The sequence below is a fragment of the Siniperca chuatsi genome, linkage group LG22 (genome assembly GCF_020085105.1).
Source record: "Siniperca chuatsi isolate FFG_IHB_CAS linkage group LG22, ASM2008510v1, whole genome shotgun sequence".
Taxonomy (NCBI): Eukaryota; Metazoa; Chordata; class Actinopteri; order Centrarchiformes; family Sinipercidae; genus Siniperca; species Siniperca chuatsi.
The window spans coordinates 13,027,603-13,049,409 of NC_058063.1; the positions used below are offsets into that span (position 1 = coordinate 13,027,603).

A 21,807-nucleotide genomic window follows, 5' to 3' on the forward strand; every position below is an offset into this window, starting at 1 on the left:
CTACTTCTCATTCATAATGGCCTGTATGCTCTACAGGAGTCAGCGCATCATACTTTTTCTGAAGTTATATCCAGCCTAGATATTATGGAAGCCCAATTTCACACAGAAAAGGAAAAATTGATAATAAATGATAGAAATAAAAATACTCATGGTAAGTAAATATTATGAGAAAAAGTTAGGAGGCAGTAAGTTAAAATGATCAGATAGTGAATCAACTTTGGATTCACAAAGTCAAAATGATGAGATAGAAAGTAAAATTTTGTATTACTAAATGAAAATTATGAGATTATGAGTAATTCATAATTCTGAGTTGCAAAGTCATAATTATAAGATAGTAAGTCAAGATTATGAGCTAGTCAACATTTTGAGTCACTAAGTAAAAGTTATGCGATAGTAAGTCAAAGGTTTGACATGCAAAGTCAAAATAATGAGATAGAAACTTACATTTTTGGATTACTAAATTAAAATTTTGAAATATTAAACCAACATTTTGGTAAAACGGTGGTAAATCACAAATTTGACTTATCATGAGTATTTTTATGTTTATTACGTATTACTTTTCATCTATTTGTTTTTTCTTTTCCTAGCACAAATGGGCTTCCATAAGATATTGATTCCCAGAGCAATTAAAACCTTATTGCCACCACTTACAGCCCAACATATTTTTTGACCTCTGGTGTGGCAGTGAAAACAATAAAACATCTAAAATAAAGTGTAATCTCTGAAGAATTCAGTTTCCCCAATTTAATGGACACTTCATGTCTGTTCCAAACCAAGGCGCAAGGTGGAAGTACGATACAGGAGTAACACACAGAGGAGAGGGGAGGGACGTTTGCAATAGCCAAGCACCTCCTTCTGTGCACCTGTCATGTACCATAAAGAGTTAGTTGTATACTGTATCATGTGATAGTCATTTACAAGCAGGGATCACCATACCATAATAGTATGTCATGCCACTGCTTCATTAACACAAGTGAAATTAATCTACTCAGAAAAGTCAACCATTCAGATTGCATCGTAAAAAAAAAAAAGTAAGTAAAGTGATTTAATGAGTGGCAGCAGTAGCCTACAACTCAATTTGAAACAGCCACGTGTTCACTGTTTATTACTGAAACAAGCACAGACTTTACAAACAAATAAAGCACAATAGCATACGTGTGTAACACCAAACATAAAAGAAACAAATATGTAGAGGGTTATTATAGTCAGTAGATTGGAAGACCAAAGTGGCGTGAAGTTCACAATAAAGAGCCAGGAAATACAGGAAGTGTGACATTTGAACCTTCAAAATAAGAGTACCAAAATATAACACTAAACACGATTTCATCAAAGCAAGATTTCTGGTTGAGAATATAGGATGCAAATAATTTGCACTTACCTCTGCAGTTACTAGCACTGTAGCACTGTAATATAGTCCCTGTCTTTTCTCCCTTTGAACTTATTCTTATTTATGTTTTTTTGTTTTTGCTTGTTACTATCAGTTATTGCTTTTACTTCTATGGCGTGTTACTGTTTTAAAGGCTGCAAGCCAAATTTCCTATGTGGGACAATAGAGACTGAGTTGCCAGAAAGAACAGGTAAATAAATGCATGTATATTAAATGATTAAAACAAATACAGTAACATCCCTATTGTCACTCTTCAATTTTTATATGGAGGAATCATCACTGGCCAACTCATCATGAGCGTTTAACAGTTTGACCTCATGATAGATGAAAGAAATCCTTTCAGCTATGAGTGTTATGAAATTATAAAATAAATGTGCTGCTTGCGTGTATTCTTAACACCCATACCTTACATTTGTCAATCAATGAGGCAGAAGAGAATTGCTCAGAATAGCTGTGACATATTTTCGACGTGTATCTATGACGCCTTGTTTAAATTGAGATTTTATTTTGAAATCCCTCACCGGAACTTCTAAACGTTACAGTGTGTGACTTGGCGATTTGTGTTGCACCGCTACCTCCCGTCCTCTCCTCTCATTCATGCTGCTGGTAACAAAGGAGACAACAACAGGGGGATGATGGGTGCACAGACAACAAGCCTGTCAGAGAAACAATAAGAAACTGAACCGGTTCGCTTTAACGTTGTGGATTAACGTTAATTTTCTTAACAGTACATTTAACGACCGTTTTTTTTTCTCCGCGAGACGAGTTAAGTTTAAAGTAATGTTAACGTTACACTAACGTAGCAGCGCCGCGGACCCATTTTATCCTAAAGCTTTTTTTCTTGCCAAAGCTAACTATGTTGGACTGCCAACACTAGAGCCGAATAACTGAAGAGAAAGAGCCAGACATGTCTGAATAACATTGGTGAGTTTTCTTTTTTATTATTTATGTTTTGAGTGAGATTAGTCATTATTATCGGTCGTTTAGCAGATGCGGTTTGGTTGACTTTGTTTGTAAGCACCTGTTCCCTTATAGCAAACCATTGTTTTTTTTTATAAGACTATAGTGACGTTGTCATAATGAAAAGCAATTATTTTAACCCTTGCGATATTACTGCACAATATCTTGTAGTTGAATATCTTGACATATTTTCCCATTTTGTTAATGTAGGTAGGTAACAGTGCGGGACTAAGCGTATATTCGGCAATTACGGGATACAAATAAGACAATTATATAACTTTGATTTTGAATATTTTATGAATAGTCTGTCCTTGACACTTAATTCGTTTTTATGTTTGGAAACGCGTTTTGTTATCATAAATATTAACATACAATAGGCTATACCACCATTGGCAGCTTCTTATAAGACCTAAACAACAGAATACATATGCATATCTATGTACCGCACATGTCACCAGACCAACTCTACATGTTTATTACTCTTTCCTGTATTCCCACCCCTTGTGTGTGTGTGTGTGTGTGTGTGTGTGCCAGTGTTTTCCTTAACGACACACCTTTTCCGTCCCCTCTTCCTGTCCAACGTGGAGCTTCCAAACACATCACATGTATGGTAGCTCTCTTAAAGTCCCTACTACCCATTTTATATACACACTGACCCATTAGTCTCCAGAGCAGATGGCATACTGTACAGCACACATACACACACACACACACACACACAGAGCATTGTGTTAATGGACACCCTCTTTAAGCACTGTTCTCAAGCTGGTCTGATTTAAGGGATCACACCATATCTGATATGTATTGGATTTACCGGGACAAATACACTTACTGGAATGAATGACTGGCCCAGTGACCCAGCCTGAATATGTGTAGGTGTCCAGTAGACTGGAGGATGTGGCTATTGAACTAACCAGGTCAACAGAGCAAAGGGAGACAAAAGAGAAATGAAGTCTGGTGGGGGCTGGTTGAAAGACAGTCAGGGGGGAATTGTAACCTCAAGTCTAGTCTCTCATTTGGTCTGTAAGTGCATTAACGCACAATCAGAACGAGTTATCCCCCACTGAGTGCTTTGTGAGCGAACACACCCTCATATTTGAGGTTTATATGTCACCCTGTGGACAATGATAATAACCAGAGGGCCAAAACCGAAACCTGGAAAGACCTACATTACACCCACACACATACATCGCCGGGATGATGTTATAAAACAAGTAGTTTTCATTCTGAAACATGTCTCTAAATGTTTCTGAGAACTGTGGAACTTGAATATGTGAGTGTTAGAAGACGGAAGGACGTCCAGGTTGTTGGTGCGTGGCTATAAAAGGACACCTTTTTTTAATTACCCTCCTGACGTTTTCATGCCATGCATTCCTGCCCTGTCATTTTGTAATTATTTCATACTTGGATGTTTGTCAGCCCAGAAACATTTTCTCATCAGACCGAAACATGAAATCCTGTCTGTCTCTTTATTATAAGCTCACTGACTGTGCAGCATGCATATCCCTTCCAAACTGGTCTGACTAGCTTGTGCACTTTCTCAATAACAAACAGCAACTGGTTCTGTGTTATCGACTTTAGTGAGCTGTGCGGGGGAAAGACTCTGTCAAGTCGAAAGCCCAAAATAGTAGATTTCTATCTGTGATGCTTTTGTTTACCTGCTGGTAGTAGGCACTACTGTTGATTCATTTCATAAAAATGTTGTCATGTCCAGTCACGACTTCATATGAAATTGCTCGCACTTTACATGAAATGAACAGCCTCTAATCTTTCACAAAGCACTTGCCCACTTTGTCAATGTCGCATTAAAGGGGCACTCCACTGATTTAGTGTTGCTCTTGTATAAAGTTGGGGGACTAGCGAGGGACAGATTTTAAAAATAAAGGTCAAAATCGAAGCAGAAGCCGAGATATCCTGACTTTATGTCTGCAATATTCAAGCTCCAAACACACTGGATCCTACATTTCCCACAATGCAACCCAATAGTATCTTGTTTTCTTATACTCTTGAAAACTCTTTGCAGAACCACAAAAGACATTTAACAACTGTTTTCCCAAGCTGTGTCCTCTGCATGAGTTACCTGACCTTCATTGGTAAAAATCAGTGGAGTGTCGTTTTTAAGAATCTGATAAAGAACATGTGTTGATAATAGGCCGCAGTTCCTGCAGCCCTATACAGCACTGCATCTAGTCATTATTTTCACTATCAATTAACCTGTTGGTTTAAAAATCATATTCTCCCCGACCCAAGGATGATGTTTTCAAATGTCTTGTTGTGGCTAAAATATTGATACTTCATGTGGCTGCCAGCTGCTTATTGGTCTCTGTGACCAATGTATTTTAAATACTTATTAACTACTTAAATAGTGATTAATCTAAAACATAATCACTAAATTAGGCCTAATCATTAACTAAAATAGTTGCTTGTTGCAGCCTTTCATGGACGTGTGTGTAATCTTAAATGCATGCTGCTAGATGCTAAATGTATTGAGTCATACAAAGCAGCGCGATAACGTCTTCTTCTGGATCTCTGCTCTGTTTTCTGCATGACTCAGAAGATGACTGGTATTGCACCAGCTGTCACACACGCCCGCACGCACACACACACACACACACACACACACAAAGAAAAACACGGTGAGAAGAATCTGCAACATGGCCATTTGGTCGCCCAAAATGGAAATTGAATTTCACTTTGTCATCATGTTTCTTTTTATAGACACTTACAGGCTAAAAGAAGTGCCACGTTTGACTTCTCCATTTGAATGACAAGAGTGCTTTGAATCCTGACATGTCTTAGTGTTTGAAATTTAAAAGACTTAATCAGTGCGGATTTACTGCTTGAGGCTGTACTACCTGTCAGGGCAACAGCGGACAGGGTGGGGTGATGGTAAATGTGCATTTGTATTGAAACAGTGGTTAACTATTATTGAATTACACCAGTGTGTCATGACACATATAATACAGTTTAAAAAATTTCAGCTTGTTACACAGGTATTACACATTAATTAACAGCAAACCAAAGAAGGATCGCCATTTGTATTTGCTACTTCACTGTGTTGTTTTACACAGTCGTTCAAGCTGTAATAATATCAAATTTGAAAAGAATCTGAGGTCTGTTTTTGCAGAGTTTCCATTGGCTGACTCTTGCTATCTTCTCTGAAATGGAAACCTTATGTTTGATCATCATCCCTGCTCTGATGCTGCTGACACATTCCAGCCATTAAAGCAGTAAATTAATAAACAACCTCATGCTTTTCAGCTGTGAGTCATTAATAAATTATTTACGAAGTTGTACAAGGATGTCAGGAAACTTTACAATGGAAAAATCTGTAGCCGTAGCTGGATTTCAAATCACTGCGTCACCTTGTAGTGCAGTAAACACACTTCAGCTACTCAGCTGATTTTACATGATCTCTTGTGTTCTCACTAGAAATGAGTGGGCTCCTTACAGAGCAAAGTTCATTTCCCTCTGAAGCCTTACTACAGTGGGGGATTTGTAGCGCAGAGATCAAAGTCTCATGTTAGGATTATACTGTCATGGAAATACTGAATTATGTCGTGTTTCTTGCTTTGTGTAAATGTTTATTTCAGCTACAGAAAATGACTATAATTATAGTGAATCATGTCTTTTTAAAGGGGTCACAAGCCAAAAAGGTTGAGAACCACTAACAAGGTGTTCACTATGTAATCGTAACATTTCCAGTTCAAGTCTGACCAGGGACTTTTATTGCATTCCCCTCTTTCTCCTCTTCTTCCCCCATTACCTGTTAGCTCTCTACTGTCTAATAAAGGCATAAAATCATGACATGAAGCAAAGTCTACTTGTGGCTCTATATCAGGTTATGGCCTTATTTATGGAACTTGAGGAGGTGAAAGTATCCAGAAAAAACTGAAATGTATGTTTTTTTCCCCTCATCTCTTTCATTTTCTTGTGATCCTTCAGATTAATCTTAGGGCCCCATGGGGGGTCCTGACCCCCAGGTTGGGGCCAAATGGACCCAATTATATAGTTCTTAAAGAGTGTTAAAGGGGGACTGGGGTAATGTAGGCGCCAGGTTTTGACATTAAAAAAGACGATATCTTTGGTTCTGTGCATCAATTTTGATACTTTGCAATGCTAAATCTGTGAAGTACTCTTTTAATAATTTAGACATTACATTTGATATAAACTTTCTTCTGCTTTCCCTTTACTCATCAGGTGATAATGACATGCTCACTTTGACCTGTGGCCTCAAAGCCTGACCTCTGATTGGTCAGGGCTGGGAGTAAAACACACCGTAAGAGAAGACTCCAGCTACCATGTCTGTCCAGGAAGCATCCCAACGGCCCACGTCGCCTTCACCCCTCAAACCTGAGGCCAAACTAAGACCGGAGATCCCTCCAAAACCGTCCTCACAAACCAGCTCCCCTCCTCCGGGAGACAGAGGCAGCAGTACGAGCCTTCCTGGAGGGAAGGTCAAGAGCATTGTGGACAAGTTTAGAAAACAGGAGTCTAAGCAGAATGAACCGGAGGAACAACCCACCAATGGTACTGCAAAATTCACGGCAAGGAAACGGTTCAAAAGGCCGCCTACCATAAAGCCTAAACCAAGCCGCGCCAGTGTGCAGCTTCAGACAGGGGGAGAGCAGGTGCCTCCGCTGCCTCTGAAGAGGAGCCGCATCCTGCAGAAGCAGAAAGAGAGTGTGGGAGGAGAGGAGGTGGACGGCATCAGTGTGGAAGGAGGTCGATCAGGTACGGTGGATTTTACTTGGGTCTTAATCTCGGGTCTGAACATGTGGGTTTTTAACTTCCACTTTTATTCAGAATGGTAGAGGTGTTTCTGCCTTTGGCTTTATCTGCTGCTTTTTCATATTTATTTTTGTGTTTTACTTTTTAATTTATTTCACGTTTTCTTTTTTTTATAGACTATAGATTGCTGTTATCATCTGTACTTTCCTGTGCCCTGTGTGTTTAATGCCTAGCTGTCAACCAACTTTCCTTTGGAATAATAATAATAATAATAAAATTAAACGGTGACAAAGTATTTATTATGAGATCACCACAAATCTTAAAAATATGCCCAGATTAAGGCCAGGGTAGTCCTAATGTAGTCACATTATTTGACATTCGTTAGTTGATGTGAAAAGTGTGTAGGTGCATGTACAGACTTGCATATGCGTGTGTGTCTGTACATTGATTGAACAGACAGTTGTGGTGCCGCTGGCTAATCTGAACCAACAGCCATAAACAGGTTCTGTCAGTGAGCTGAACACCTGTGAGTGAGTGTGTGTGTGTGTGTGTGTGTGTAAGAGATGGAGTATATTTGTGTGCATGCTTCTAGTAAGCAGGAAGTGACGCTCACTGTGCTTACTTGCAGTATGAAAAGAAAATGCACAAGCATTTATATCCATCACCCCTTCCTCATCTTCTTGTCCTCTAGTTGTCGTTGCTTGGTGATCAATACAGTCGTAAAGTAAAGCATATTAAATCTTTGGAGATTTGTTTCAGTTTTAATCCGTAGCTCATTGACGGGATGTCCTTTGCTGTGTCATGATATTCAGCTTTGTCCTGACTCAACAAAAGAGGAACCCAACGAAGTGACATTTTATTGGCTGTCTTGATTTGTGTTCTTCCCTCCCCAGTTATATCACTTCCTTGTTTTGGTTCCCTGTCAGCAACAGGAAGCCTTCAAGTAGAACATCAGATTCTGTGCTGATAAAAATAGTGAAAAACTTTATTGCATTACAATTTTCCAGAGTTCAAGTTAACGTCTTCAAATTGCATTTTTTATCTGATGATAAATAAATGATATAAAACAGAGAAAAGCAGCAAATCCTCATATTTGAGAAGCTGGATCCAGAGTTTAGCTTTTTTCCCCTTGAAAAATAACTATTAATCCAGTATCAAAATAGTTGCAGATTAATTTTCTGTAGACTGGCTAATCTAATAAAATAAGTTATGGAGATGGAATTGAACTTAATTCAACTGTGCAATTATCTTCAAAATACATGTCTGAAAAGCTCAATCCTCTTTGCATCTTTATTTAACTATATTTTTAAAGAGACATCTGTATTGGCTCATATGAAAAATTTTGGATGTTGAGTTCAACTTTTTTTTTTGCCTTTCGTAACATTGTTCACTGATGCATTAAACCTTTATCTTAACTCTCCTCTCTCTTTCCTCCGCCTCTTCCATTTCCTTTTGTCAATATTGGACTTTTTCCCCATGCAACGCTCCAAACATCCCATGAATATTTGAACACACCCCTTGCTGGGATGTGAAGGAAGAACTTGCATCTGAATGTTTTCTTCTATAGTAACATTATGAAGATCTAAAAAATGTTGGAGAAGCTTACGTTGATTCATTTTCTTCCCTTTTCATAAATATTTCAAAGCAGTTCACCTGTGTTGCTTCTTTTTGATGCAGCGCCTGATGGAAAAGAGGTGGACATTCAGGTGATTGGGGGAGGTGAAGCGGAGGCGGAGCACAGTCCACACACGCCTCTCAGTCCCAGCTGCGACCCAAGCTGCAGCTGTGTGTGCCACATCCAGTGGCCGGGCATGAAACTAATATGGGTGCCCGTGGACGTGGATGATGGTGGGGAGGAGGATGGAGATGGAGACGAGGATGAGGCTAATTTGGACAAGCAGAGGGTGGAGGATGGGGAGGATGGGGTGGATTGGGAGGATTGTGAGGGTGAGGAGGTAGAGAGTGCAGAGAATGAGGTGGACAGGACTTCCGAGGTTGATGAGAGTGAAGTGTTGAAACAAGAAAAGTCAAAGTTCCACCAATGTTTGGATGTTTTAATCGCTGATGGTCACAGGAGACTATCGGACCCGGGCCCTCACTCTGTTCTCGCCTCCCTTACTGTCACTCGCTCTCAGTCTCCCCCTGTTCCCCCAAAGCATGCTCAGGCACCACAAATCCACCACAGACCCACCCAAGACGAAGAAGAGAATATTTACGAGATCACACTTCCAGTGGTTTACCCCACTCCTAAGACCACACCTGTGTGTAAGGAACTGGATATCCCTCTAATCAAAGTGCGCAAACCAGCCCGTAAGTCTAAACTGTCCTACAGCTCCTCAGACCCGACGTCCGAGTTTCAGAAGAACACAGAACCCATCTCAAGCCCAGGCAGCGTGCCGCCAGCCATCCCGCCGAGGATGCCTGTGAATCAGGACAGCCGCAGCCTCACGTCGGTGCACCAGGTTGGCATTCCTCTCCCCCAGCCCACGCTGGAGGAGTGGCGCGCCTTGCGGCCCTCTTCCCCCAGCTGCATCGCTGGAAGAGGGCTGAGCCCCCAGCGGGCCATCACTTCACCCTCAACCAGTCCTCACAGACCCCCACCTCCACCACCAAAGACAGATCCCAGGAGGCTCAGCAGTGCCTCACTGCAATCCCTCACAACCAAAAACGGTTTGTACTGAACAAACGTTATTATCTTTGCCTGAGATGAGCTACGAATGATGCACAAGTTGTTAATTTTCTGTGTAATCAAAAGCGATGACGCCATTTACTTGTCTCTTTAGAAGGAGGGGAGGATGGAGAGAATGAAGGAGAGAAAGAGAACACAGTGGAAGAACTGTGAGTTATCACTCTGTGCACCCTCACTTACCTTTTACTTACATTATTAAAAGGGTAAGGCCGACACTATAAGACCAAAAGCATCAATGAATTAATGCTACTATGCTAATAGTACTTTTTAAAAGATTTAAAGCTTCAGTTGGAGCCAATGGGCTTGGAGCTGAGAGCTGCAGACTGAAGCCGGATAGTACTCAGAGACGGACCAACACATTTTTGGTTTTGGTCTTTTTATGGGATTTGTTGACAAAGAAATATATAATTTCACCAGCCTTATCATTTTAGTCAGCATTGATGTTCTTATGTGTATGGAGGAATCATCAGCTGTGTCATTCACTCTTTTGTTGGACAGTTTGGTTTCATATCACCCTGGTTGATCCCTTTCTCCTTCTGCTCTTTCCATACTTCCTGTTTCAGGCGCCCAGTCAGGAGGGACTCCTCGTTCAGCTGGGAGTCCCGGCTGCAGGATGGTAAGGCTGACACCTGTAACATGCAAACCAGAAAAATATAAATCAGGCCACTGAAAATGTCACAGTAATGCTTTTAACGGGATACAATGTCAGTATGTTGGTATGTTAGCCATGTACCGATTATTATTTGGTGAATTTTGAGCTATAACGTTTGCCTGTAATTCACTGATTTACTGTTCATACTCTTTTAATCTGCCCTTTACAGTTAATATCTCTGATGTGTCCCAATTCCATACTACATACTAACTGTATATAGTATGTACTATATACTATTTGTGAGAGTATACTGTTTTTACCATTAGTATACAAAGAAAGCAACATACTTTACCATATTTTACTACCAGAAAATGATACAATACATGCGCCAAGAGATGGAAAATATTATGTTTAACCGGCTTAGAATTAATGTGTAGTATTGAAAGTGGACACAGCTTCAGACTATACTGGTCTTATTTTGACAAAACTGAACAAATTACACTGATTGGGTTAGTGGAGGCACAATCATTTACCATTTGCCAGTTTATTAGGTACACTTGTACAACCTAATGTAATTCAATACAACAGCTTTTCAATAAAACCTACTTTTATGAACCTTTAGTTATTTTGTGATTGTTGAAAGTTCTACAGAGAATATATATGTATATACTGTATATATAAGTATTGTGTTGCTCAGCCCATTCATTTAACTTAGAAATATAAAATATCAAAATTTAAATCAAAATAATGTTGCTAAAAAAAAGTAAAACAGACTAAACATCAGAGGGTTGATGTATTGTTAACTTAGTGCACAATCCAGTTTTTAACTCACTGATCCAGTTGGAAGCAGGATGCATCACGTTTTTGATTGGTGAAGAGGTGTCTGCATCGTGTGTTGGGGACAACATGTATAGTTACTTGTATACTGGTGGGCTCTACTATTAGGAACCTTTGTGACTTGTTTCCCCTCAGAGCCTCTGTACCAGACGTACCGTGCCACTGTCATCACCAAGGAGATCCGCCGCCAGACAGTTTGCCGTAACATCAGTAAAACTAGCGTGGACTACGCTATGGACTGGACAGCCCGTTGCTCTGGGACTGGAACTGGTACTGGAACTGGGGCTGGTACTGCGACTGGAAATGGAGCACCCAGGAGCACCTCTGTACCCACACCATGCCAGAGCACCCTGTGGCAGGACCTCCCAGCTGTTCGGGAGGGAGGGGTACTGGAGCAGCTCACCTCTGAGCAGTGCAAGTACCAGGAGGTGAGGGACTAATGAGGGTGAAGCTAATGTACTGAGGAGAGATTACATAAAGACAAATCTATGATGCGAGGAGAAGAGAAATAGGAGATGCAGTATCAAGTTTTAAAGTAATAATGTGATGTTTTTATATAAATTAAGGCCCACTCTGCCTCACTGTATCACTCACTGCTGTAATATAATATTGATCCACTCTATCCCCACTTCATGAAAGCTTTTACAGTCACTCTTCTAACTTTCCAACATCAGGCGAGACAAGTACAGGAAGTGATGCATTTTTGTTCTTAGCAAAAGTCTAAGACATAATAATGGGTTTCATATTAATAACAATCATTAATAACAATAATTCTTACTGAACTTGTGTAAATCCTTCAAACCTTTAGATATGAGTCGTGCCTTCAGCAATGGGTCTCCCTAAAAAGAGCCATTTTATTGAGTGAGTGGTGTAATATTTTGATAAACCACCATTTCCACACATAGAAAGAACCCAGTACTCTTGCTCGTAGGATAAAAATAATCTTTGCTGTAAATGTTATATACAGGAAAACTACAGTAACAAAGGGGGCCTAATTTTACACCATGTTGATTCCCCTTTTCTGTCTTAATTTATAGCTCATTTATGTGTAAAATGTGTCACATTATTCACCTTCTCTTTGGCAGAGTATGTTTGAGGTTTTGACATCTGAGGCCTCTTATCTTCGATCGCTGCGAGTTCTGACCGAACACTTCCTGGACAGCCGGGAGCTGGAGGAGGCGTTGATCATCAGAGACAAAAAAACCCTCTTCTCCAACATCCTGAGGGTCCGAGAGGTCAGCGAGAGGTGAGAAATGGCAGATGGAAGGATGGAGGGAGATGAAGGAAAAGGGAAATAGCAAGGTGATTTATGATTTGAACTACCACAAGGTCACTTGGTGCTACTGGAGATAGGAAGGAAAAGCAAAGATGTAATCAGTCATTTCCTGACCTGAGGCCAGGCGATGGCCAATTAAAGCTTTGTAAGTCTTTGTCTAGTTCTTTATGGTTCAACAAGCTTTCATGTTTTTAGTGAAATCTTTGCTGTCTGACTCCACAGGTTCTTGAAAGACCTAGAGGACCGCATATTCACGGTCCTTGTCTTCCCTGACATCTGTGACATAATTCACTACCACGCCCAGCACAACTTCCCTGCCTACATCGACTACGTCCGCAACCAGATCTACCAGGAAAAGACCTACACCGTGCTCATGTATGGAACAGCAGTCAGTCTTCTCCATCCGAACCAGTTCCTGCATTCTTACAATTAAGTTGGGGGTGTATATGAACATTACAGCTGTGTTACACACCATTTATTTGTGCATATATATGTGTCTACAGGAAGAACAACGTGCAGTTTGCTACGGTCATCACTCGTCTCCAAGAGTCACCTAAATGCCAACGGCTGCCCTTCATGTCCTTCTTGCTGCTGCCCTTCCAGCGAATAACACGCATCAAAATGCTCATTGAGGTGAGCAGCATCATGGGAATTGTAAAATCCTGCCATACACATTGCTGCTTTTAACAGTAAAGAATAAGTACAATAGCTTGATATAGACAGCCAGGAGGTAATTAGCTTAGCTTAGCTTAGCATAAAGACTGGAAGGAAGGGGAAACAGCTAGCCTGGCTCTGTGACCGACTGCTGTTCGCCAATAAATAGTTACAGCTCATTAGCTCCCCGTAAAACCACAACTTGTCGTTTTTATATTTATATAGGTTTGTGTACAGATTAAAAAAGATCTTTAACTTTAGACGGAGCCAGGCTAGCATTTGTCCCCTGCTTCCAGTCTTTATGCTAAGCTAAGCTAATTGCCTCCTGGCTCTAGCTTAATACTTAACGTAGAGGCATGAGAGTGGTATCATCGAACTCGCAAAGAAGCATATTTCCCAGAATGTCAGGAACATAATTATACACACATCATTTGTAGGCGTGAGGTTGGAAGGCTGGAAAACAGCATCAGTGAAAAAGTCATTCCTGCACACTGACTCTAAACTACTGATTTATTTAAAAAGACATTGTTTCGGTGCCAACTAGATCTTTGTAAGGTAAAAATGACAAAATTATCAGATTGCAAATTAAATGTTTGTGGTTTTGACTCAGTGTGCAGGCATAGAAATGTGTCTGTTTGCTTCTGTTTTTTCTTCCCCCGTGAGGAAAAAGCTCAGGAGGTCATAGCTTGTATGTGCTATGCAGTTAGCTTTCGCAACCTTTAGATTAGCTCCTCAAGCAGGATGCCACAGTACATTCGGTATAACTGACCCTTCTCTTCTCCTGCTGCAAGCCATTGAAAGCTATGCTGGAATGTCCTCATTCCAGCGTAATCTCCCTCGCTCAAACTCGTCACTACCTCTTAACCAATAAGCAAACACACAGGCACACCTTGCCTCAACCTTATGACCCTGTTTGCATTTAGATTGAAAAAATGTCTCCTGTTGATGCTGTTTGTCTGTCGCAGAAATAGAAAGTTGTTGTTTGCCGTTTCAGAACATCCTGAAGAGAACAAAGGAGAAGACGAAAGAGGAGCAGATGGCCTCCAAGGCTTTGGCTTCGGTGTCGAAGGTAAACACCCCTCACTGTTTACCCTCCCTTCTGCCCACAAATCCATATAATTTGACTCTCAAGTGCTTTGCATGCCTCTGGAAATTTGACGTCAGCCATTGTTTGATTTCCTATTGATCGAGGTCCGCAGTGACAGTGAGTCATACATATCACTAAGGACAAAGGCAGTGTGAAACAGGGAGACATTTAACGGTATTTGTTAAAGGAAAGAACCTGATACTCCCAGTGAGACACGGGCAGTTTTATATAACATCTGAAGGGAATATGAGGTTTTTAAGTACAGAAAGAAAAAGAATGTTTCATAATCTTGTCTCTTTTTTCGTCAAGATCATTGACGAGTGTAACACAGAGGTGGGAAAGATGAGACAAGTGGAGGAGTTGATCCATGTGTCTCAAACACTAGAGTTTGACAAGCTCAAGGTAAACTCAAACACACAATAAATGAGTGCGTGATTTTTATTTGTCAGCATTTTAGTTGGACATTTATTTTGAAAAACAGATAAATGTTTCTGTCTTTTCCAGGCCATCCCGATCATCTCCCAGACACGATTCTTGGAGAAGAAGGGAGAGCTGCAGGAAATGTCCAAAGGGGGAACTCTCTTCAACATGAGGGCAAAGTTCATCCCCGTCTACTTCTTCCTCTTCAATGATCTGCTCATTATCACTGCCAAGAAAGGGTGAGGCAGAACTGATTGATATTCAACACAAATCACAAGCAAACACAATAGGGCTGAGCAATGTCAACATTTTCAAACCTTGATTTGGAGATCTGACAAAAACCCTGACAGCTTTGAGAAATACTTTCAATAATATCAATGGGCTATGACCACATACCTGTAAAACCAATGACCTTCCCATCAGCCTCAGCTGTGCTTTGTGTTTAGTGCTAATTAGCGAATGTGAGCATGCTAACATGCTAAACTAAGATGGTGAACATGGTATAAACATTCCACCTGTTAAACACTGGCATGTTAGCATCGTCAATGTGAGCATGTTAGCATGCTGACATTAGCATTTAGCTGAAAGAACAGCCTCACAGTGACTCTTGTTAATACTTGAGGTCACATTCCTCTTAAATTCCTGCAGAAGTCAGGCTGTGCCAAACATTTCTTACACCACAATGGCCTACATACAATACAATAATATAATAATTTGAGACAGAGTTGAATCAATAGTGCACCCAACTGCCAACAACTACACAACTGCTAGTAAAGTGCTAGTAAACCTTGTTCGAACAGCTGTTCAAAAACAATAGATGTAGAAATGCCACTGTCCCCTGTAAATTATTCTGTAAACTGAGGTTATGTATTAGCTTCAGGATAGGTGCTCTTCCAGACTTATGCAGTGCATTTTACAAGATCATAAAGTATGGTTTGTCATTAACCTTGTTAATAATAATGGTATTACTAAGTTATGGGAAATTGTGGAGAGAAAATATCTCCACTTTGATTGTTTTGATAAGGTGTCATAATGCCACTTTAACAATGAGGAATGTGTCCACTGACCACAAAAGCAATCATGAGTCTTTAACAGTATGTCATCACTAGTGAAATGACTCCAAACTTCCTCAAATGTAGCAGGAGGTAGTGTTAAAAGAGAACTGAGAGGAATAGAGGAAGATTTCAAATATGCTATTGTTGCCACATAGATATGAAATACAAAACAATGGCATACAAAATGCATATTAAACAAAGTACAACTCAATACATAAAAATGTACATGCTCCAGTATTTCTAACTATGCAGATGATATGCAGTTACAACTCTTGTTTAAGCCTGATAATTCCATATTCCATTATCCATAAAAACAACTCACCCTTATGTTTCTTGAGCAGCGCGGAGCGTTTTGTGGTACTCGACCACGCCCATCGCTCTCTGGTGCAGGTGCAGCCAATAGATGAAGGTGGGAGCAGCGTCGGCCCCTACGAGCACTGCTTCAACCTCACCCTGCTGGAAAACCACCAGGGACGCATGATGGAGAGGCTGATCAAAGCTCCCTCGCAGTGAGTTGCTCTGCATGACTACAAGCTACAAACTTTGCCGTCATATAATTAAACACAAAAGGGGCATTCTTCATCCACGACTCTTAAAGATTTTTCAATTTGCAAAATACAACCCTCATGTTGCAACATGCAACAAGGCTTCACAGGCATGGACATGTTGTGTCATAACATTAGGAATTTTGAGACTTGTCACGAATATGAGCCCCTGTTTCCTTATTATGCTAACTGTTTCTGTCAACAGGTCAGATATGCACAGGTGGATGGCAGCTTTCCCCAACCCCACCAACCAAGACAGAGATGAAGATGAAGTGATTTATGAGGACTGGGGTATGGATACACACACACGATGCACACAAATTGATACTACAGTATGTGGTTGTGTGTGTTTCATATCCATGTTTTCTCACGGTTATGTGCATGCGTGTCAGATTGTCCTCAGGTGCAGTGTGTGGAGCAGTACATTGCCCAGCAGGCAGACGAGCTCACCCTGGAGCCCACTGAGATCATCAACGTCATCCGCAAAACCGAGGGTAAGACCGTGGAGGGTGTCCCGGACCAAAGAGTTAATTTATGTATCAGACTGTCGTGGAGACAAGCTGGCCTTTAAATGTAAAATAAGGTTAGAAAAGATGATCACATACAGGAAACATTTCCTCTTTTACAGAGACTTACTGTGGCTAAAAAAGTGATATCAATCTGTGCTTGCGTCAAATTAGTCATTTTTCCGTTCATCTATTTTTGGCATTGTCAGTGTCTGTGGCTCTAGACAGACTAAGAAGGTTTCAGACAGGTTTCCTATCAAAGAAGTCAAATGTACGGACATGACATTGCATCATTAACATGCCCCTTCCTTTGCTTGTTTATACACCCTGATCCGCATAACTGCCTCAATCCTCAACCTCCTCCACCTTAGCAGTTTATTGATTTCTTTTGACTTTCTTGCATGAACGATACAGACACCTCCAATCTTCCCTTGTTTGTCTCTCCCCCCCATTTCCCCCTCTTTTCCCAGGCTGTTATGAAGGAATCCGCCTGTCCGACGGTCAAAAGGGCTGGTTCCCCGTGGGCAACGTCATAGAGATCACCAATGAGCATGTGAGGCGGCGAAACCTCAGAGAGCGCTACAGAGTCATGCAGGCTGCGAGCATGGTCGCCAACAGCAAGACCAACACCATATGTTAGGATCGACGGATCAAGGATGCTTACATTCAAGCATTTTTAAAAGGATGATAAATGGAGACTGTTCAGAAGTGAACAAAGATTATTCACGGGTTGTATTAGCTGAAGTGTCAGTTTCTAACAACCAGGAAATTAAAGATAAAAGTAGAAGGATCATGAGACATCGTAACAGACCTGCTACTACTGGAGTATGTGAGTGTGCACTTAAGCAGCTGGGAGCTTGAGGTAGATCATTTACTGCCTACGCTGAATGTGCACGTATGCATTCAATAAAAGAGATCAGCGTCTTACAGCAGAGTTTACCTCTTCTTGTGAGCATGTAGCCCTGCATTGACATCTCCACGTGCACTGCTGTGAAACTGCGGATCTGAAATGCCAATCATTCTAGCCGTTGCTCGACCAGATTGTACAAATGTCAGACCTACTACAAAGAAAAGAGCTGGGTGTTCCTGGAAATTCCTCTTGCATCATAGTTGTCACACACACAAACAAGTTGAATCTGGCCTGAATACAGGTTACGACACGTTTTATGACAAGACTCTTGTATAACAAACAAATTAAAAAAAAACGTGACTTTATCTCACAAGACAAACCTGTAAAGAAATCCAATCAGGAAGTGGCTTTGAATAAACTCAAAACACACAACTACAATCAAACACTTCATATCAGGATTATATCAAGCACAAGAGCTTTGAAAATGCATGTAAATGTGGGCTGATCTGTACTGCCATTATGATGTTTCAGTCATTGTGCTGTCCACTAGCCTGTTAGCTTGTGTTACTAGGCATTATGGAATAATACTGTAGCTCCCCCTGCGAAGACAAGATATCATTTGTGGATATGCGGTAAATGTACAATATGCTGTAAATAGTGAGTGGGGGGATTCTTTACTTCAAAACTGTGGTAGTGCTTTTAATAAAAATGTGTCTTTTAGGCTAGGTGTTTGTTTCTCAGTAACAGGGGCTCAACTGCTGATCTTTTTTATTGATACAGTAAAATTACAAGGCAAATGTGCAATAACTCAAATGGTAGAGTGTTCAAATGGGAACTAAAATTCACAACCTAGAAAAATAAGGGGATTTGGGGTATATTTGTGTAGTCATTCAAGTTGAAACTAGTGCAAAGAACCTTCAACTAGTTGTTGCCATAATGAGAAAGAGGTAGCCTTTAAAAACACACCCAGGGACAAGAAGACCCTTGGGTTAAGATAATCACTGCACGATAGCCAGCGCTCCCATGTCTCCGAGGCTCAGGAGCACATGCACAGCATCTCCCTCACAGTCTGAGAGCGTCCGTTCCTTCACCTCTGAAAAATCTCCAGAGACACTCGATCTGCTCTCTGCCTCTGAGGACCGTGAAGGCAGCCTCGGGGGTAAAGACGATGCCAAGTATTCCTCACCAATTGGCAGGTGAACATCATCAGCACTCCTTCCCTCCACAAACCCTAAATCCCCGCAGCCTGGCTCTCCATGTTCACTGACACAAGTAAAGCTGATGTAGCCAATGTCGTTTTGGGTACGATCAGTAGTTATTAATGCAGGCAAAGTCTCAGATCCTTGTTGGGTTTCAGTGTTTATTGATGAATCCTCATGACGCCTGTATGGCAGAGGATCAGGGAGTGTTGCTGCTGATTTATTGTGGTTTTGGCCCCGGATTTTTTCCTTCTCCATCAGACTAAAGTGACTCGAGAGGGTGTTAGCTGCCTCAAGCTCCCTATCTGACCAACATCTTCCCTGCTGCAGCTGATCTTGCAAACTGGCCCCCCTCGGATGCTGCACATCACTACAAAAGGGCTTGTATACTTCCATAGGTTCAGGGTGACTAAGGAACGGGATGGGGTTCAAGTCCATTTGTGGAGCAGTAAGGGTCTCAACCCTCTGTATAGGCTCTTGGTGGTGCAGTTTCAGGAGGTTAGTAATGGCCTGGTCCTCCTCCTGGGTAAGCTGGAGGATGACCTGACTCGGCTGCACCGGAGGGTGGAGGGTATTTATTGTCAAGGTGGGGCTGCCCAGATCCCTGGTGGGGTGTGGTCCAGATCTAAATGGGTCTGGGCGTGTTGGTGGGGCCAGGCAGGCCGACATAACTGGTGGCGGAGTGTTGAGCTGGAAGCAATCAAAGACCTGATGGAAAGAAATGAGGGCGGAAAGAGGTTTTAATACAGATGTTAATGGGGCTGTTGGGGCTCAGTTGGAACCTCAGTATTTGATTGAGGCTAATAAGATGGATACACTTGCAAATAGTGTTGCCTTGTGCAGCTTCACACACACCAGTCATTTCTAAATGACCAACATAATGACATTTCAAACTCAAACAACTCTAGTTTGCAATATTTATTTCACAGGAATAACATTTTCCATTATTTCTATACAGCTCCCAGTCGTTACCATCCCTGCTCCTCATTTTCAGTTTTATGTGCTTTCCTTTTCTGTGCTGCTGTCCAGAATTATTGGTGCGTTCATGAAATACAATCATCACAGGTCTTTGATAGCTTTCCCTAAAGTAAAAACGGTATATGGCTGATGCTACGTCTCGACTGCAAAAACAAAGTGCCCCCTCCTTTTCCCTTGGTCTCAATTTCTTTCCAGCCCCCTGGTCAGGGTCTTAGGTCTGTCTGACGGGACTGAGCCAATCTTATTAAATGTCCTCGTCTGTCTGAGCCCCTCCATAAGCTCTACCCTCTACAACCACCACCACCCAAAGAGCACAGAGGACTGGCTGGACCCCCCTTCATCACCTCAACCTGTGCTCAATACATCCTCACAATCTGGGGACATTTTGATAAATGTTTGATTTGAGAAATGACTGTCACATACTTTAATTCACTCATCCACTGCACAGAGAGCTCTACATGCTAGTCATGACACATGCTGGTCTTGAAAATAACTTCTCTTTAATGCGGTCTTGACAGGTGCCTAAATTTAACTGCTGTATTTCCAAAACTTTGTTTTAAAATTCCCACCCAAAATGTAATAATCTATCACCTCTAAAACATTCAAGTCCATGAAAGTGTGTTTATTCTGTCACCCAGGCACTAAATCCCCTGGTTGTTGGGGGTATGAATGGCTGTATAAAGGTATCCATGGTAACCAGTTTATTTTTATATAGCACTGTGAACACTCACCCTCAACTGGCTCACTATGTTGGGGATCCTCCTCCCACAGCTCATGGTGGGGTCGGTGTAGAAAAACTCTGCTGGGATGATGGGATGGACTGGAGGGAAGACAGTGATTTGTCAGTGAGGTCGCACAGCTGGGTGAAGCTTTGAGACAGATGTGGGTGAAATGGACTCACCTGTTTGGTTGTTGCAGTCCGCGTGAGGGTGTGCAGCCATGTAGAGAGGAAGGAGAGAGGGGTGGTGCAGGGTCCTGTTGGAGAAAGGAGGCAGGACTGGCTGCCTGGACCTCTGAGGAGAAACATGGGGGATATGGAAGCTCATAAAAACACCGTGCACAGTCTGCTTTTTTTTTTTTTTTTTTTTTACACCTTTTGTCGTCAAAGTAAATTTTTGGGGTAGAGAACGGAAGTGATCGAAAACTCACGACACAATGTCCTTCATTGTAGCTCATGGCTGACTTTTCTGTTCAATTCTGTAGCTCGAAGATTGTCAAAAGTGGCATCTAGCGTTAGTTACCTTACATGGTGGTGCAAATAGAAAGTAAAAGTCAAAAATAAACATGTCTGCGCCAGCAGCTACCTAGCGCCCCCTGCTGGTTGACTTAAGCGACCGCGACTGATTAGTATTTATGAAAACTAATAAAGGTTTTCGATTTTTTTTTAATATACAAAACATTTAGTCAGCTTTATGTCACAGACTGTCAAGTCATATTTATATAATGTAACTTTCTACTCTGACTGCAGGACATGAGGAAGACATTTGCACAGAGGTGGAGCAAGTATTCAGACCTTTTACTTTAGTAAAAGTATTAACACTACACTGAAAATACTCCGTTGCAGGTAAAAGCCCTGCACTGAAAATGCTACATAAAAGCATAATCAGGGAAATGTACTTAAAGTATTAAAAGTACTCAATGCAGTAAAATGTCCCCTGTGACATTAGATTATTAGTCATGCATTAATGTAAAGTGATTTTACTGTTGAGGTGGAGCTTATTTTGAACTATTTTGTATTATTTTAATTATGATTCATTTGCTGATTAAGTGAGAAATGCAGTCACAATGACACCTTCACAATGCTTGTTTTGTCCAACCAACAGTCCAAATCTCAAAATTAATACATTTTGAATTGTCAATTAAAAGGCAAAGCAGAAAATATTTACATTTGTGACGCAGGATCCATGGAACGTTTTTTGCAATAAAAATGGCTATGATCTGAATAGTTGCAGATTCATTTTCTGTTAAACTAATTGTGTCAGCTGTCTTTGTAAAACTGGTGTAGTTCATAACAAAGCATCATATTTCCTAAGCTCTTTAT

The 21,807-nt window shown here is 41.1% G+C and overlaps 2 protein-coding genes across 3 annotated transcripts; one reads left to right on the forward strand and one right to left on the reverse strand.

The window, feature by feature from the left end:
- Positions 1–1,973: 1,973 nt before the first annotated feature.
- arhgef15b (Rho guanine nucleotide exchange factor 15b) lies at positions 1,974–18,309 on the forward strand. The gene is made up of 16 exons (XM_044184591.1): positions 1,974–2,311; positions 6,548–7,081; positions 8,756–9,748; positions 9,862–9,916; positions 10,331–10,383; positions 11,332–11,624; positions 12,282–12,442; positions 12,695–12,847; positions 12,976–13,105; positions 14,121–14,195; positions 14,523–14,615; positions 14,718–14,872; positions 16,030–16,197; positions 16,439–16,524; positions 16,626–16,727; positions 17,210–18,309. Exons 2-16 carry the CDS (start codon positions 6,649–6,651, stop codon positions 17,377–17,379), a joined length of 3,120 nt encoding a protein of 1,039 aa, XP_044040526.1. The 5' UTR covers positions 1,974–2,311; positions 6,548–6,648; the 3' UTR covers positions 17,380–18,309.
- Positions 17,886–21,738, reverse strand: LOC122870422. 2 transcript variants are annotated; one of them, XM_044184594.1, is made up of 4 exons: positions 20,916–21,738; positions 20,668–20,779; positions 20,498–20,586; positions 17,886–19,496 (listed from the first exon to the last, which is right to left on the reverse strand). In XM_044184594.1, exons 1-4 carry the CDS (start codon positions 20,940–20,942, stop codon positions 18,588–18,590), a joined length of 1,137 nt encoding a protein of 378 aa, XP_044040529.1. In that variant the 5' UTR covers positions 20,943–21,738; the 3' UTR covers positions 17,886–18,587. The 2 variants fall into 2 exon arrangements, with proteins under 2 accessions (XP_044040529.1, XP_044040528.1); XM_044184593.1 differs by having other exon boundaries at positions 20,668–21,737.
- Positions 21,739–21,807: the final 69 nt, after the last annotated feature.

What these genes read in the sequence shown, in the direction of transcription:
- LOC122870422 (XM_044184593.1), bottom strand. Translation starts at nt 20,812, where the DNA reads ATGAGCTTCCATATCCCCCATGTTTCTCCTCAGAGGTCCAGGCAGCCA. An exon ending in GGACTGCAACAACCAAACAG is followed by an intron (nt 20,587 to 20,667) that starts GTGAGTCCATTT and finishes TCTTCCCTCCAG; the next exon opens with TCCATCCCATCATCCCAGCA. An exon ending in ACATAGTGAGCCAGTTGAGG is followed by an intron (nt 19,497 to 20,497) that starts GTGAGTGTTCAC and finishes TCTTTCCATCAG; the next exon opens with GTCTTTGATTGCTTCCAGCT.
- arhgef15b (XM_044184591.1), top strand. Translation starts at nt 6,649, where the DNA reads ATGTCTGTCCAGGAAGCATCCCAACGGCCCACGTCGCCTTCACCCCTC. An exon ending in GGAGTCCCGGCTGCAGGATG is followed by an intron (nt 10,384 to 11,331) that starts GTAAGGCTGACA and finishes GTTTCCCCTCAG; the next exon opens with AGCCTCTGTACCAGACGTAC. An exon ending in AGCAGTGCAAGTACCAGGAG is followed by an intron (nt 11,625 to 12,281) that starts GTGAGGGACTAA and finishes TCTCTTTGGCAG; the next exon opens with AGTATGTTTGAGGTTTTGAC.